Below are 18,352 nucleotides of genomic sequence, written 5' to 3' on the forward strand. Positions count from 1 at the left end.
TAAAACAACTAAACAGTTTATTTTGTAAAGTACTTAAGAATAACTGTTTTAATTTTAGAGCTAAACTCAATCCAAATGGATTTTAAACCAGTTTGTTTCGAAGAAAATAAAAATTATTCAGATCATTTGATATAAAATATCTCTTAAATGCAGTGCCTTCTTAAGTCAAATTGAAGGTAATAATGCCATTACAGTTAATAACTAAACTCTCAACCTTCTTAAACCCATTTAAAATACCTTATTCGAAGTTAAGAAAATGAGAGTATTTTAAAACTAAACTCAATCCAAATGGGGCCGAATTCATGAAGATGAGAAGAGCACAGAGGGTTAAGAGATAGCCAGCAGCCATCTACGAACTGGGGAAATGAAGCAAAACATCTTCTTCACCTTTACAGTGGCGTATGTAATGGTGAACCTAGGAAACAAGCAGAAATACATATTAGATGACTTTGTTTTCACGAAAAGAGGAACAATGCTGCACGTATAATATTGCATCAGAAGAAGAAGACTACGTACCCAGCACGTTGGTCTCCAAAATTTTAAGATCTCAAGTCATCTACTATGGAGAAGTTGAGGAAGAATAATAATAATAATAATAATAATAATAATAAAGAAAAAAAAATTCTATATTAACAATGTGATTAACAGGTTAATTAAAATAATAAAAGGAGCCTGGTTGCGGATTTACCTGTATACGAGAGCACGGGAGGCTTTGCTGGAAGGTGATAGTGATATTTAATGCTACTGGGAAGGTGACGCGTATAACAATGTAAGTCATGGTTGCACCTTTGCCACTCTCTTATAGCAGCTCCCCTGCTTTTCACAGTCAATAATGATGTAAAACAGGTTAATTAACCTCCACTCGTTCACAGATATATCCATTCCATTCATTTACTTATTCATAGACAAAGCTGGTTCTCAAAGCAGGACATTATCTCCTGGAGGAACTAAACCATTTTCTGTCTGTGGCCAATCAAGTTCAACTGAGTAGGAGGCTTGACTTTATCCTGAATATCTCACATCTCATATTCAATCAGAGGGCCAATTCTTTGGAATCTAGCACCCTTCTTCCTCCCAGTTTCTTCCTCAATCTTTCTCTCTATGTTCACTATGACACTCCAAGGAATCAAATCTTGAGCATATCACTCAAAAGATGTCTGACTATTTGCTATAAAAGCACTCTTTTGAGATGGCACAGACCTTCTAGCTAGATATGCTGATTTCAAGGAGCTTGTACATGAACTTAGTATTATTTCTGTCCAACAGATTAGTTGTTATTTCTTAATTCATTCTTTATTCTCCTTTTCCTTCCCAATCTATTGCATTCTTGTTATATGTCAAACGGGAGTTTACCTTCTTAACGCCGAGAGCCTCTTTTGTGGACTGGTTGTTTGCCCAGTAGTAAGATAGCAAATGACCATAATTCTGCAAGTAAAGTAACAAATATTAATAGCATAATAGAGAATAAGAAAAACTAAATAATTACATATATGACAGGTAATTTGAAGATCAATAAATGGACATCCAATCTTACACATTTGAGCATATTCTATGTTTTCAAAACAATTAGATACTTAAAGGCAAATGTGTTTGACTAAATAAATACATATGAACTTGATTCCCTTCACAAAGTAACAATCACTTATTGAATCATTGATTTGCACAAGATTTCTTCTGTGTCGCCAGCATTAGTGGTATCAAATATATATAGTTTGTACCAACCACTAAAAGGAACTAGCCCCTCAAGAAAAATGCTTATCTGCTTATATAATCATATCATGATTAACTGATGTGGACCTCGTATTCAGGTGGTATTGTTAGTATCCAACTGAAATACTTGTTAGTCTGAAATGGAATGCTTCCAAGGAGGCTGTGAAGAGATTGACTTACTCTACATTCCAAGGAAGGAGGCTCTGGTGGTTGAAACAATTTCTTGTTCTCCGCCTTTAAGGCCCTTCTTTCAGCCACATCATTTGGTTTAGGAGATAACCTAGGACATGCAAGTTCTAAAATAGAACTCATCTGAACTTTTGAAGTGTGCTACAAGAGATGAAACAGTTTGATAAGATAATTTTTTGATGTGAAACAAAGAAAAAGAATAGAGATTTCCTAACCTTCTTAACAATTTCAAGCACCTCAGCACAAGATGCACTATGAGGATCTTCATAATCTTCTCCTTCACAATGCTTCTGCACCAACTATAAAATAAGAAAGGATGTGTCACAAAAATTTGCAATATTGTCTGACATACAGTGGTGGCTGGTGAGAATGGTATCACCTCATCTATTTGATCCGACATGACTCCAACACCATGAGCATATGGGATTATAGAACTCGCATCAATTTTTTCACCTGTTGCAGGGTTGCCAACCAGATAACCCTAGAACCAAGCACAGATTATTACATTCCGGTGTTAACCTACTTAGCAAGCTAAAATTTTACCTTGAGATTAAGAATTAGTTGTTTTCCATATTCAATACCTGGATGGATGTTCAAAGAGAAAACCATTACTGCCATACTATCAAATCTATAAGTTTTTGGTAGTTGACATAAACAGAGGTACTGAAGCAACCTTGTGAAATATCGTGTGTAATCAAACGGAATGACCTTTCCGGCGTATGATTCACCGCCAACGTAGAACGGATTGGAGAGGAACTAAGGGTGATCACTGTACCACTGCAATAAAATACTATAAAAATACTATAAAATATTCTCCCACCCATTTAGGATTTAGACAAATTGCAGTGCATTTGTACCTTTTTGATAAAAGATGGACTTGCGTAGAAGAAGATATATCCCCAATAATATAACCTTCAGGTGACGCCGAGAATGAGAAGCTAACACCAACAGCGAATCCAAGAAAACAATGTTTGCTAACCTGAAGGGCATCAAGCGTCGTCGTCAGATCGATCATTGGTTTAAAAATCAAGTGGAAGTGGAAGGTGATTGAGGAGCACAAAGACACCTTGGCCCAAGAATGTGGGAAATATACCAATTCTGTAAGCTGCCCTTGTATTTGGCTTTCACAAACCTCAAAGGGCCTAATAAGTATGAAACAAGAACAACTTTTTAAGCTTAATGTTTGTATAATTTTGGTGGTAATATTGAGAAGAATCGAATCCAATTCGCATTAAGTACGTTGAAAAAGTGATTAGCTACCTATTTCGAAAACAAGACCGTTAAACGCAGAGTATCTAGGGTCGCCGGAGAGCCAGAGGAGGACGGGGTCGTCGCTGGGCCTCCGCTCGGACTTTATGAAGTAGTAGAACAACTCCACGCCTTTCTCTTCATCCACGCTCACATATCCTTTCATAAATATTTGCCGTATACTTTTTGATACCCCCCGTTCTAGTTTTTAATCTAAGAAAATAAGATTCAAATATAATATATAAGGAGTTTAACTTAAATATAAGGGTCAATTAGATTAATTACGCTGACACTCTCTGACCTATATCCTTGGATATAAGTGAAATTCAGGATTTTGCCGAGGATTAGGCGAGCGAAAGAGGAGGAGGAGAAGTTGTATTTAAATTTAATTTAGTTATCCTAATTTAATTAAAGAAAATAATATTATATTTAAATATCTATTAATTTGATTGAAATATATAACAAAGTATCTACGTTATTTCAGAAAAATATAATTGTCACATAAGTTGACTAGCTCAATTTTTTTTTTTCATGGCACACTAACAGAAGAGTGACATTAAATCTTTCTAAAATTCAGAGAATATATTATGACCTAAAAATTTTAGTTTATTAAAATGTTCTTTATCTTCTCTTGACATTTTTAACTTTTTTAATAATTCAAGAATTCTATGTATCAGAAAAAAAAATTTCTTAGAAAGTATTAAAAATTGATGATAATTTACGGGGTTTAATTAATTATTAACTAAATTTTCGGTTGACCTCACTTTCATATCTTTGAAACTAATCATTAAAAAAAATCAATTTCTTTGTGGGCAAATTGGCCGCTTGTTCTTTTTTTTTATTAAATAAGTTTGAGGAATTCACACAATTTATAGATTTCATTGTGCAGATGTAGAGGTAATTTAAGTGCTTTCTTTAATTAAAGAAATACTTAATTTTTTAAATCCATTTAAAACCATCTACAAGGCTCTAAATATAAAACCTAGAGCCCTCTTTGTTTAATATTTAATTATTAATTATATATTTATATACTATATTTTATTTATTTAATATATTTATCAATAAATATATATGGTTAAAAAATTCTCATAGAAAATTTTAAAAATAAGATTAATATTTAATAGTTTCAAAAATAATTTTAAATTACTAATTTTTTAAAAAATATTTAAGAAGCCAATGGTTTCTCACTCCACGTAAGAAAATTTAAGATAAAGAGGCTTAATTTAAATTCGCTAATTAAATATCTCTAACAAAAGGCATAAAAGAATTTAATTTTATTATGCAATTTTTTTGTTTGATGTATTTAATGTTTGATATATTTTAATATTTAGTGTTAAATTTGAAAAATAATTTTATGCGAAGAATTTCATAATACTTACCATTTTTTTAAATAACAAACAAAAAAAATATTTATTATACAATTTAAAATTAACTCTAAAATAATTTAATGTTAGCTTATTTTTGAAAATCTGGACGATATATTTTTAACTGTACTGTACACTCAGTTTAAATAATTAGATTATAAAATAAAAAATACATACGATATTCAAAATATTAGCTTCAAAGTTGATATTTAAAACAAATGAATAATGATTTAAAGTCACGTCGGAGATGCTCTTATTGTAGTACATAAGAGTAATTTATTTTTAGTTTTAGAGCTGAACTCAATCCAAATAGAGCCGATTTCTTGAAGATTACAAAGGCTTAAGAGATAGCCATCTCCGAGCCATAGCCAAACATTGCTTAGGACGGAACGCCGGAGCATCGTGACCCGCTCCCTGCATAGTAGCCCAAGAAAGGAAGAAGAAAAATTTCTTCAATTAAGACGTTCTTCATGCATATGTTATATAATAAAACAAAGAGGTCAAATGAAGCAAAATATCTTCTTCACCTTTACAGTGGCGAATGTCATATTGTTAGAATATGTTATAGTAAACCTGGGAAAACAAGGAGACGAACAAATTAGATGACTACTGCAGTTTTCATGAAAAGAGAAGAGCAATGCTGCACATATAATATTGCATCATACCCAGCACTTTGGCCTCCAGAACCCCAAGATCTCCAGTCATCTACAATGGAGAAGTTGAGGGATCTTACCCATGCCTGTGTTCCCAGAAACGGTACCACTAGGTCATGATCTCCGCTGGGTTGAAGAAAAACAGTAAAGATTTTAAGGAAAAGAGATAAAAATATTCCATAATAAAATAAGCCTGGTTATGGATTTACCTATATACGAGAGCACGGTAGCCTCCTCTGCTGGTAAGGTGATAGTGATATCTAATACTACTGGGAAGGTCTTGTGTATATGGTAAGTCATGGTTGCACCTTTGCCACTCTCTCACAGCAGCTCCCTGCTTTTCAACAATCAATGCAATAAGTCTCGTATCCGGTAATGATGTAAAACAGGTTAATTAGCCTCCACCCTTTAAGAGATATATTCATTCCATTCAACTACTTATTCATACCCAAAGGTGGTTCTCAAAGCAGGACATTGCCTCATGGAGGAACTAAACATTTTTCTGTCAGTAGCCAATCAAGTTCAACTAAGTGGGAGGCTTGAGTTTAACCTGTATATCTCATAGTCCTCCCAGTTTGCTCCTCCATTCTCTCTCTATGTTCACCCTAACACTCCAAGGAATCAAATCTCGAGCATATCACTCAAAAATTTTCTGACTATTTGCTATAACATCACTCTTTCGAGATGGCACAGACCTTCTAGCTAGATGTGATGATTTGATGGAGCTTGTACATGAACTTGGTATTATTTCTGTCCAACAGATTAATTGTTATATATGAAACTGGTAGAGTTTACCTTCTTAACGCCGAGAGCCTCTTTTGTGGACTGATTGTTTGCCCAGTAATAAGATAGCAAACGAACATAAGTCTGCAAGCAAAGTGACAAATATTAATAGCAAAATAGAGAATAAGGAAAACTATATATTTACATATACTTGTTAGGTCAGTTGAAGATCAATAAATGGACATCCAATCTTACACATTTGAGCATCTTCTATGTTTTTAAGACAACTAGATACTTAAAAGGCCAATGTGTTTGATTCCCTCTGCTATAGTTCGATTAAAAGAAAACTATAGTTTAGTCATAAAAATATCTTGCCGAGATGACATGACATAATTTCAAGGTGCTCGTAAACTTGATTCCCTTCACAAATTGTTTTGGAAATGTAAATATGAATCGCCCATTGAATCACTGATTTGCACAAGATTTTTTCTATGTCGCCAGCGTTAGTGGTATCAAATATATATACATCATACCAACTACTAGATATGATCAAAGGGCCCAGCTCACTTGTGCCGGCCCGGTTTGGACCGGGCTAAGCTCGGCCCAGATCCGGTTTAGGCCCGACCTAGCCCGAGCCCGAACTATCCATGGGCGGCACGGGCCAGCTCTTTGCCCGCCCAACTCGGCCCGAAAGTCTGCCCGTTTGGCCCGCAACTAGGCTCGCCCGTCTCGCTATAGTGATTGGTTGGTCGGGCTGGCCCGCCCGACCGGCTAGCCCGATTTCTCACGGGCCAATGGGCGGTAACGGGCTAGACTATTCTAGCTCGGCTCGAATCCGGCCTGGCGCGAGTGATTGGTGGGTCGGGCCGTGAACAAATACTTAAGCCCGGTTGGCCCGAAAAGTTCGGCCCGAACCCGGCCCGGCTCGCCCGATGATCATGTCTACCAACTACTAAAGAAACTAGCCCTCAAGAAAAATGATTATCTGCTTATATAACATATCATGATAAAATGATGTGGAACTCGTATTCAGGTTGGCATTGTTAATTTCCAACTGAAATACTTGCCACCCGAAAAAGAATCCTGCTAAGACAACCGTACATGTAAAGGAGGGTTTGAAGAGATTGACTCACTTCACATTTAAAGGGAGGAGGTTCCGGTGGTTGATGCAATAATTTCTTGTACTCCGCCTTTAAGATTCTTTCAGCCACACCATTTGGTTTAGGAGATAACCTAGGACATACAGGGTCCAATATAGAATCTATCTGAACTTTTGAAATATGCTACAAGAGAGTGAAATAGTTTGATAAGATATTTTTTTGACATAACACGGAGTTGGTGAAAAAGGAAAAAAAAAAGAAGAAGAAAGATTTCCTAACCTTTTTAACAACATTAAGCACCTCAACACAAGGTGCACTACGAGGATCTTCATAATCTTCTCCTTCACAATGCTTCTTCGCCAACTACAAAATAAGAAAGGATGTGTTACAACAATTTGCAATATTGTTTGACATAAGGTGGTGCATCACCTCATATATTTGATCCGATATGATTCCAACACCATGAGCATATGGGAGTCGATAATTCTTATCAATCTTTTCATCTTTACGGGGTTGCCAACCAGATAACCCCGGAAGAAAGCACAGAACATTGGTTGAAAGAGAAAATATATCTTCTCTATTGAGACATCAAGAAAATTACCTATACGATAAGCGAATCTATCGGTAATTCCATATATAACATTATGGTGAATATACATAGATGTTCAGTGAATTACTTCTTACCTTGAGATTAAGAATTGGTTGTTTCCCATATTCAATACCTGGATGGATGTCCAAAGAGAAAACAATTACCATCATACTATCAAATCTATAAGCTTTTAGTAGTTGACATAAACAGACGTGATGAGTGCTAAAGCAACCTTGTGAAATATCGTGTGTAATCAACGGAACGACCTTCCCGGCGTATGAATCACCGCCAACGTAGAACGGATTGGAGAGGAATTGAGGGTGATCAATGAACCACTACAATAAAATACAATAAAAATAAAATTCCCCCACCCGTTTAAGATTTAGACAAATTGGAGAGCATCCCTACCTTTATAATAAATTGATGGACTTGCGTAGAAGAAGATATATCCCCAACAATATAACCTTCAGGTGACGCCGAGAATGAGAAGCCAGCACCAACAGGCGAATCCAAAAAAATAATGTTTGCCACCTGAAAGCCATCAAGCGTCGTCGTCAGATCGATCATCGATTTAAAAATCAAGCGGAAGTAGCAGGCGATTGAGGAGCACAACACACCTTGGTCCAAGAATGTGGGAAATATACCAATTCTGGTAAGCTCCCATTGTATTCGGCTTTCACAAACCTCAAAGGGCCTAATAAGTACGAAAAAAGGACAACCTTTTGGTGGTAATATTGAGAAGAATTGAATCCAATTCGCATTAAATACGTTGAAAAAGTAATTAGCTACCTATTTCGAAAACAAGACCATTAAATGAGGAGCATCCGGGGCCACCGGAGAGCCAGAGGAGGACGGGGTCTTCGTTGGGCTTCCTCTCCGACTTTATGAAGTAGTAGAACAACTCCACGCCCTTTTCTTCGTCTACACTCACATACCTACAATACGTATTTCCCGTATAATTTATTATACACCCATTCTAGCTTTCAATGTTAGAAATAAGATTCAGATCTAATACAATGAAGGAAAATTGTTTTAAAAAAGTTATCTACATTAATTTTTCTCTTTCTTAAGGACATAAATATCACAAATCTACTCAGAAAAAATTTACAAGGTATATATAAAAATACGCGAAATAGTTCAAAAAATTTAAATGAAATTATCTTTTATATTTATATTCATCTCTCTCAGGATTCAAATCAGGAAAATACTCCAATCGTCAAAAATATATTGAGTATAATAGCAGGTGAGAACTGATTTATATTCCCATTAGTCTATATTAGCTGAATACTAACTATGCCATAAATTAGGTGTGTCGAAGTAATTAGTACAAAATTTCTTTTGATCAACAGCTATATTTGTATGGAAGTAGGGAGGTCTAGATATCGCTCACCCACTTTCTTAGTAGAATGGTAGGCATCCATGGAAGCCTGGAAGATGGGTGATGATCACTGACGACGAAAGAGAAGAGAGACTAAATAATAGTAGCACAAGTAGAGGAAGCATTGGGGATATGCATTGCAAATTAAAATACAATACAGTAGATCTTTTTATAGATAGCCATGCCACCTACTTACCTTCTTTCATTTAATTAAAACAACAGTTTACGCATAATATTTTCACTATTTATAAATTAAGCCTTATAATTTAGGTATAATAGCTAAATTTAATTTAATACTTGGGTTAAATTAATTATACTAATAAGAGTACAAAAATATCCTAGCCAAATAATACTTATCCAACCTATTCTAACTCAACCTAATCCAAATATACCCAACCAATACTAAGAGTAAAATACTTTTAATTAGCAAAGTATTCTCACGTTGTTTGTTCAAATCTAACCGAAGGTATTTTGTGCACATATTTATTAAATCATAAGATTTGATTTACAAAGAGTAAAATTATAACGTATATACCACAATGTCTTTAAAAGACAAGGTGCTACATACAATAAATTCATCTTAGTATATTATTTGATGAGTTATATAGCGTATTTATCTATATATTTTAGAGGGAAAAAATAAAAGAAATTTTTGTTTACCAAAATATTGTAATCTTCTCAGAGAGTATTTTGGCATTTACAGGTTTTTTGTCTATATAGTCACAGAGGGTGAGACATTTTTAATAGCTCAGGAGGTCTCTGTATTGAATAAAAAAAACTTTTTGAAAAGTATATAAAAAAGAACGATAGTTCGTGGGGTCTTAAGTGTAATTATCCTTTTATTGTTCACTAATTTTTTGGCAATAATTTTGTTGGTTGTTTTGTGATTTTGCAAACTTATTGTGGGAAAATTGGCCACTTTCTTGTTTTTAGTTAAACAAGTTTGATAATTTATTATAGATTTCATCGTGTGGGTGTAGAGGTAGCTTAAAATACTTTCATCACCTGGACAATGTGAAGATCTGACCACATGGGTTAAGTCGAGGTAAATTAGTTATGTAATTTTATTTTATTATTTTGAATTTTAAATAAGTCAAATAATTCGTATATATATATCCGATATGCTACGAATTTTACTTTTATAAATAGGGTTGGACATATGTCGATAACTATCATTGAATTGAATAAATTTGAATTTAACTAAGTTATTATTTTCATCATTATCTTTTATCGTAACAGTTAAATCACTTTATCTTTCTAGAAGTAGATCATAGCCGTAGAAACATCCCAACTTTTTAAACCCTAGTCACTTTCCTCCTCCAGCAGCCACCCTACCCTATGGCCATCCGCCACCCTCCGATGATCGCCGCAATATTGAATATTTACCATTCTACATGATGTATCTCTACTATTTTATTTTTAATTTTTTATCCCAACCTTTGATTTAGGTGAAACTAGATCCATTAGAACCTTAACTCGCGAGCCTACCTCCATCTAAGTTTTTATAATTTTCTTACATCTGAATTAGTCCAAATTTGGTTCATAACATTAGTATCAGAGCCAATGTTCCTCAGAAAATGGTTAACATGCGATCATCCAATACCAACGATGAGGGATTGACCATGGATGACCAGGACCTCATCTTTGTTCTTATGGGAATTTATCCGGCGCCCCGCCACCACCACCGACGTGGGCGAAGGTCATTTTTAAAGATTATTCTAACAATGTCACTAGACCCATTGCGGAGAGCGCTGAGAGGATGGACAAGGCTATTCAAGCCTTGGCGACAGCCCTCCTGACCCAGCATGGCCACTTTGCGCCGCTAGCACCGCCGGCCATGGCAGGACTAGGCCAGCCGCGGCCACCATTACCAACCCATGAGGGAGGGGATAAGCCGGCCCAAATCGCGGCCTCAACCCCTCGTCCAACAGTGGTGGGGACTCCTCCGGCCTTGCAGACCTTCCCAAACGTCGCTGCCACGCCGAAACCACTCGCAATAGTGGCCGCGAGGTCATCTTCCCCACCCACGGTGGGAGCTAGGGCCAAAAACCCTAGCTTCCCACCAGCGGCCATCCAAATGCTCCCGGCCGCCGCCGCCATGTCTGGTCCCTTCCACAGGACCCCCGCACCTGAGCCCAGGCCACCGTTCACGCCAGCACCAACTGGAAGACCGCCAACGATGGTGGTTTATGCTACAACAAACCCATGGCTAGTGGCCACGGGTCCAATGCTCCCATGAGCACCAGCGGCCATGGCTGGCTTCATCTGGCTGATTGCCACCACTTCGGGAAGCTATCCCTACATCGGGGTGGCTACGTTGTGGCTTCCCGCCGCCACCAGCTGGTCTGACTCGGCCCTGAAGAGTACCTTCATTAGTGGGCTTAGGCCTAACATTCAGGCTGAGGTCAAGGCTTTGATGCCCACTACTTCTCACGAGGCCTTCTCCTTAGCTGTTATGATGGAGGCCAAGTTGGATCAACTAAACCAAATCCGCAAGGAGGAGAGAAGAAAGATGGCATAAGCCCACGATTCACTAGAGACGGCATCTGCCCTAATTCAGCTTGCACTAATGGCTCAATCTAACCGACAGATGATAATATACCACTTTGTACCCAATGACTTGGAAGAGCATCGAAGAAAAGGCTTGTATTTTTTTGTGATGATTGATTTACCCCCAATCATAAATGCAAGCACGAGCCAGCCGAAGTCATGCTCCTAAGCGGACTCGAGGAAGACAAACTTGAATGTACTAATTAGCACGACAAGTTGTATGAGTATAAGGACGTGAGAGACAAGTCACTTTGAGGACAAGGTGTAGGAAGTATGGTGAATTGTTACGATCCGACCACATGGCTTGTCGAATCAAGTCAAGTCGAGTTAAGTTAGTTACTTAGCTTTATCTTATTATTTTAAAGAATGCATGAATAATTTAGGTACTTATAAATTATTTCATATACTATAACATAATATTTCTTTACTTGTACAGTTTAAATTAAACGGAGGGTGTTAAATAAGAATTATAAGAAAAAAGTAGGGGTTGGATTATAAAAATATTAAAGACGATGTGTGAATTATAAAATAGATAGAATGTAAGGTATAATTTTATAAAATTTTCTTAATTATATATGTGAGATGTAACACAATGTTCGATGAAAGACGACCTTAAATAAAAAAAAAAAAATCTAGATGGACTTCTTAGCCTACCAGCTCGAACCAATAATAAAAGTTTGCATGCATGCATTTGGCTTTATACGATGCAGCCACTCGATGATTTGGAAATTAAAATCGTAGTATTTCAATGCAAGTAGCATTTTTATTTTAGTTTTCGGGAGAAGAAACGGAATGCAAGTAGCAAAATTATAGGCCTGGAATTGTTCAAACTTTGAGGAGCTCCATACTTTATATTGTATGGAGATTGTCTAATTGTAGGGAACGTTGAGGCCTTTGAATAAATTATCTCACTTGCATTTAATAGATGCGAGATGTGCTGTAAATCTGACTGTGAACATCGTCGTTATCTTACACCAAAGTTAGTGGGAAAAAAATATTCATTATCAATAGAATATTGATATAAAGATATATATATATATATATATATATATATATATATATATAATATATATCGAGAGAACAATGATACATCTAATAAGATGGACAAAAGTGGCTAGATTCTTTACGTCTTTGAGTAAAATATAGTTTAGCTCAAACTCGATTTGGTGTATAACTCCAAAAACACATTAGTAGGCAAGAACCAACAAATCTTCAAGTAGCTCAAAGCTTGAATATATCTTTTGTTTTCCATTATTTTAGTGAGGTTAATCAATTTTCTAATTAGTTAGTCAGACCTAAAATTTACTTCCAGGTTAATTTTGCATCTCCTAATTTATTTATTTACCTGAGATAATTTATGCAGTCTTAAAAAAGATGATATAATTGCATTTAATTTTACAAAAAAGAAAATTTACCTACCTGAAACAAAAATTAGATATATGAGCTTACCCTCTTAGTAAACGGGTCACAAATGAGTCCAACAGCCATAACAGATCAAAGAAGGTTCATTCCATTTTAATTTAGTACAAAAAGATAATTTCTATCACAAGCACTCACATATAAGTATACTCATGCCACCTTTTGCCACAATAAGTATACTCAAAAAAATTAAATGAAATTATCTTTTATATTTATATACAGCTCTCTCGGGATTCAAATCAGTCAAATACTTCACTACATCTCCAATCGTGAAAAATATATTGAGTATAATAGCATATGAGAACTGATTTATATTCCCATTAGTCTATTTGAGCTGAATACTAACTATGGCATAAATTAGGTGTGTCGAAGTAATTAGTACAAAATTTCTTTTGATCAACAGCATGATTTGTATGGAAGGAGGGAGGTCTAGAAATCGCTCACCCAGTTTCTAAGTAGAATGGTAGGCGTCCATGGAAGCCTGGAAGATGGGTGATGATCACCGACGACGAAAGAGAAGAGAGACTAAAGAATAGTAGCACAAGTAGAGGAAGCATTGTGCATACGCATTGCAAATTAAAATGCAATAGTATATCGTTTTATAGGTAGCCATGCCACCTACTTCCTCCTTGCCTTTGGTCGATTCATTAAATATAAGGAAGCGTTTTTTTAAATAAAAATCTGATAACTAAACTTAATAAAACATCTGGATTAAATTAACTACACTAATAAGATTTTAAAAACATCCTCAGCCAAGTTATATTTATCCAATTTATACTAACTCAACCCAATCCAAATATACCCAACCAATACTAAAGACATTTTAGTTATTTAAAAAATAAAATATATTTAATTAACAAAATATTATTGTTTCAATTCTTCTCCCTTTAATTCGGTTATTTCATGTATAATATATCTTAGTTTAAATAATAAAACAACTAAACAGTTTATTTTGTAAAGTACTTACAAATTAGGGAGAAAAAGAGGAGCATAGTAAAGAAGAGTACCTCAAATAAATGAAGTGGGTGTGGGTGCATGATACCCTTCATAGTGCTAGTTAGATGGAAGGTTACATCCTTTGCCTGCAGCTCTGGCCACTGCATGAGAGCGATTTGATATGCACTAGTACCCACCTTTTCTTTTATTACTTCGTAAAGCATGCAATTTCATCCAGTTTCATAACCACTTTCACTTTATATATATATATATCTATATATAGTTTATGGCAAAATTGGAATCAGATGTTTGATTGTAAATGGAGAGTAGTAGTGTTATCTAAAGGTGGCATAAGATAACCTGACTTAAAAGTTGATTATTAAATGAATCATGTTTATGTTTATTATCTTAACCCATTTAACTTAGTCCTTTTATGACACAAAAAAAATAATATAATAAACCGTGTACATAAAGCAAAAAAAAATTATTTATAACAAAATACGCTTTCTAATGAATTGGTAGAATACATCAAAATAATATTATCAAACATACCCTTCTCTCTTGTAACCTTTTTTTTTTTCTCCCCTTTGAAAAATGTGTCCATTTCCTAATCCTACATGTCAGCTTACTAGATAGGCAATGTCTATTTGTTGGTACGAAGTGAAATGAAATGAGCATTACTATACTATATTTTGAAACGGAAGTTACACTGCCCAAAGATATGTTTAGTCTTGTCAATGGCAAATTAGTAGTTTGATATCACTCTCTCTCATCATTTCAAATGGATTAAAAAGAATCGATTAGCCATTGACATGACCTGATGTGATAGAGCTTAAACCCTGTTCTCGCTTTGATTTACAAACGAACACTAATCCCACCTCATTTAAAAAAATATATCACCTTAATTAATTATTGTTTCAATTCTTCTCCCTCATGTATAATATATCTTAGTTTAAATAATAAAACAACTAAACAGTTTATTTTGTAAAGTACTTAAGAATAACTGTTTTAATTTTAGAGCTAAACTCAATCCAAATGGATTTTAAACCAGTTTGTTTCGAAGAAAATAAAAATTATTCAGATCATTTGATATAAAATATCTCTTAAATGCAGTGCCTTCTTAAGTCAAATTGAAGGTAATAATGCCATTACAGTTAATAACTAAACTCTCAACCTTCTTAAACCCATTTAAAATACCTTATTCGAAGTTAAGAAAATGAGAGTATTTTAAAACTAAACTCAATCCAAATGGGGCCGAATTCATGAAGATGAGAAGAGCACAGAGGGTTAAGAGATAGCCAGCAGCCATCTACGAACTGGGGAAATGAAGCAAAACATCTTCTTCACCTTTACAGTGGCGTATGTAATGGTGAACCTAGGAAACAAGCAGAAATACATATTAGATGACTTTGTTTTCACGAAAAGAGGAACAATGCTGCACGTATAATATTGCATCAGAAGAAGAAGACTACGTACCCAGCACGTTGGTCTCCAAAATTTTAAGATCTCAAGTCATCTACTATGGAGAAGTTGAGGAAGAATAATAATAATAATAATAATAATAATAATAAAGAAAAAAATTCTATATTAACAATGTGATTAACAGGTTAATTAAAATAATAAAAGGAGCCTGGTTGCGGATTTACCTGTATACGAGAGCACGGGAGGCTTTGCTGGAAGGTGATAGTGATATTTAATGCTACTGGGAAGGTGACGCGTATAACAATGTAAGTCATGGTTGCACCTTTGCCACTCTCTTATAGCAGCTCCCCTGCTTTTCACAGTCAATAATGATGTAAAACAGGTTAATTAACCTCCACTCGTTCACAGATATATCCATTCCATTCATTTACTTATTCATAGACAAAGCTGGTTCTCAAAGCAGGACATTATCTCCTGGAGGAACTAAACCATTTTCTGTCTGTGGCCAATCAAGTTCAACTGAGTAGGAGGCTTGACTTTATCCTGAATATCTCACATCTCATATTCAATCAGAGGGCCAATTCTTTGGAATCTAGCACCCTTCTTCCTCCCAGTTTCTTCCTCAATCTTTCTCTCTATGTTCACTATGACACTCCAAGGAATCAAATCTTGAGCATATCACTCAAAAGATGTCTGACTATTTGCTATAAAAGCACTCTTTTGAGATGGCACAGACCTTCTAGCTAGATGTGATGATTTCAAGGAGCTTGTACATGAATTTGGTACTATTTATTTACAACCCCATCTCTCTTATATTGCTAAATTACTCAAGGAGTTATATTTTAAGGATAAAAAAATAAAAATTTTAGTTTATGAAAATGTTCTTATCTTCTCATAGGGTATTTTGACATTTTTAACTTTTTTAATAATTCAAGAATTCTATGTATCAGAAAAAAAAAATTCTTAGAAAGTATGTAAAAAATGACGATAGTTTACGGGGTTTAATTATGATTATCCCTTTATTATTAACTAAATTTTCATTTGAGCTGACTTTCATTTCTTTGAAACTAAGTATTAAAAAAATATTCAATTTCTTTGTGGGCAAATTGGCCACTTGTTCTTTTTCTTTTATCAAATATGTTTGAGGAATCATAGATTTCATTGTGCGGTTGTAGAGTTACTTTAAGTGCTTTCTTTAGTTAAAGATACACTTAATTTTTTAAATCCATTTAAAAGCATCTACAAGGCTCTAAATATAAAACCTAGAGCCCTCTTTATTTAATATTTAATTATTAATTATATATATTTATATACTATATTTTTTATTTATTTAATATATTTATTAATAAATATATATAGTTAAAATATTCTCATAGAAAATTTTAAAAATAAGACTAATATTTAATAGTTTTAAAAATAATTTTAAATTACTAATTTTTTTAAAATTATTTAAGAAGCCAATGATTTCTCACTCCAGGTAAGAAAATTTAAGATAAATAAGCTTAATTTAAATTTGCTAATTAAATATCTATAACAAAAGGCATAAAAGATTTTAATTTTATTATGCAATTTTTTTGTTTGATGTATTTAATGTTTGATATATTTTAATATTTAGTGTTAAATTTGAAAAATACTTTTATGCCATTATTGGAAGAATTTCATAACACTTACCATTTTTTTAAATAACAAGCAAAAAAAATATTTATTATATAATTTAAAATTAACTCTAAAATAATTTAATGTTAGCTTATTTTTGAAAATCTGGACGATATATTTTTAACTGTACTGTACACTAAGTTTAAATAATTAGATTATAAAATAAAAAATACATACAAAATTAAAAATATTAGCTTAAAAAATACATCCTCAGCTGTCATTGGTGGATAATGCTCCAACGATGCCCCTCTATATCCTGGCCGGCTACGCGACACCTCAAGCCCCTCACCAATGCTGATGACGATGAGGCGAGCAAAAAGGGAGGAGAGGTTTTATTTAAATTTAATTTAGTTATCCTAATTTAATTAAAGAAAATAAAATTATATTTAAATTTCTATTGATTTGATTGAAATATATAACAAATACATCTCGATCCTTTCGGAAAAATATGATTGGTACATAAGTTGACTCGCTTAATTTTTTTCACGGCACACTAATAAAAGAGTGACATTAAAATTTTTCTAAAGTTCAAAGAATATTATAATCTAAAAAATTTTAGGAGATTATAGTCAAAATTGAATATAGTATAAGGAGTGTTAGCATAATTAACCCTAAATATAATGATAATCTTAGGCTTTCAACTTTTGTCAATTTTTTATTATATATAGATTCTGTTGAGTGTTGACTAGTTGAAAGAAAAAGATGAAAAATATAAAAATACTCATCTATATTGACATTACTCTAGTAATTTGAGAAGTTTTCAATATTTTAGAAGGTCGATATGTATCAAAAACATTTCTATCAAATAAGAGATAAGACAAACATTCATTTCTATCAAGATTCAAATCAGACAAACATTGCAGTACCCATCCAATAGCAGGTGAGAACTGATTTCTATTCCGGAAGTCGATTTTGCTGTTGAGAAGAAACAATTAGGTGTGTAGAACTAATTAGTACAAAATTTCTTTTGATCAACAACTATATTATGGAAGGAGTGGTCTGTTTACATTTTGCGAAAGATTGTTGTTTTGAGTTTGGAGATCCTTCTTAACTGATTCAAGGACTTTAAAACTAGTTTAGTGATCAAATATCATTTTATTTTATTTTATATCTAATTAAGTTTATTTTAAAAAAAATTAAAAATAAAAAATATGACTAAGAAATAAGTCCAGGCTTAATCTGAAATCAAACAAGACCTAAAAGAATAATATAAGTAGAGGAAGCATTGTACATGTGCATTGCAAATTAAAATGCAATATAATATATCTTTTTACAGATAGCCATTTAAATTTACTTACAACCCCATCACTTGTAAATTACTCAAGGAGTTATATTTTAAGTATAAAAAAATAAAAATTTTAGTTTATTAAAATGTTCTTATCTTCTCATAGGGTATTTTGACATTTTTAACTTTT

The 18,352-nt window shown here is 33.8% G+C and overlaps 2 protein-coding genes across 2 annotated transcripts; both read right to left on the reverse strand.

Moving 5' to 3' along the window:
- Positions 1-162: 162 nt before the first annotated feature.
- On the reverse strand, positions 163-3,313 carry LOC140796459 (serine carboxypeptidase-like 6). The gene is made up of 9 exons (XM_073149499.1): positions 3,186-3,313; positions 2,757-3,041; positions 2,573-2,676; positions 2,443-2,480; positions 2,279-2,380; positions 2,115-2,198; positions 1,891-2,040; positions 1,354-1,425; positions 163-813 (listed from the first exon to the last, which is right to left on the reverse strand). The coding sequence occupies exons 1-9, from the start codon at positions 3,311-3,313 to the stop codon at positions 775-777; spliced, it is 1,002 nt and encodes a 333-aa protein (XP_073005600.1). The 3' UTR covers positions 163-774.
- A 1,361-nt stretch (positions 3,314-4,674) lies between these two features.
- On the reverse strand, positions 4,675-13,529 carry LOC140796460 (serine carboxypeptidase-like 18). Its single transcript, XM_073149500.1, has 14 exons — positions 13,368-13,529; positions 8,366-8,511; positions 8,194-8,270; positions 7,985-8,107; positions 7,809-7,911; positions 7,665-7,709; positions 7,417-7,559; positions 7,267-7,350; positions 7,021-7,170; positions 5,960-6,031; positions 5,374-5,498; positions 5,177-5,290; positions 5,039-5,084; positions 4,675-4,925 (listed from the first exon to the last, which is right to left on the reverse strand). The coding sequence occupies exons 1-14, from the start codon at positions 13,478-13,480 to the stop codon at positions 4,842-4,844; spliced, it is 1,425 nt and encodes a 474-aa protein (XP_073005601.1). The 5' UTR covers positions 13,481-13,529; the 3' UTR covers positions 4,675-4,841.
- Positions 13,530-18,352: the final 4,823 nt, after the last annotated feature.

Source organism: Typha latifolia, chromosome 10, assembly GCF_019914945.1.
Source record: "Typha latifolia isolate L0001 chromosome 10, TyphaL0001v2, whole genome shotgun sequence".
Taxonomy (NCBI): domain Eukaryota; kingdom Viridiplantae; phylum Streptophyta; class Magnoliopsida; order Poales; family Typhaceae; genus Typha; species Typha latifolia.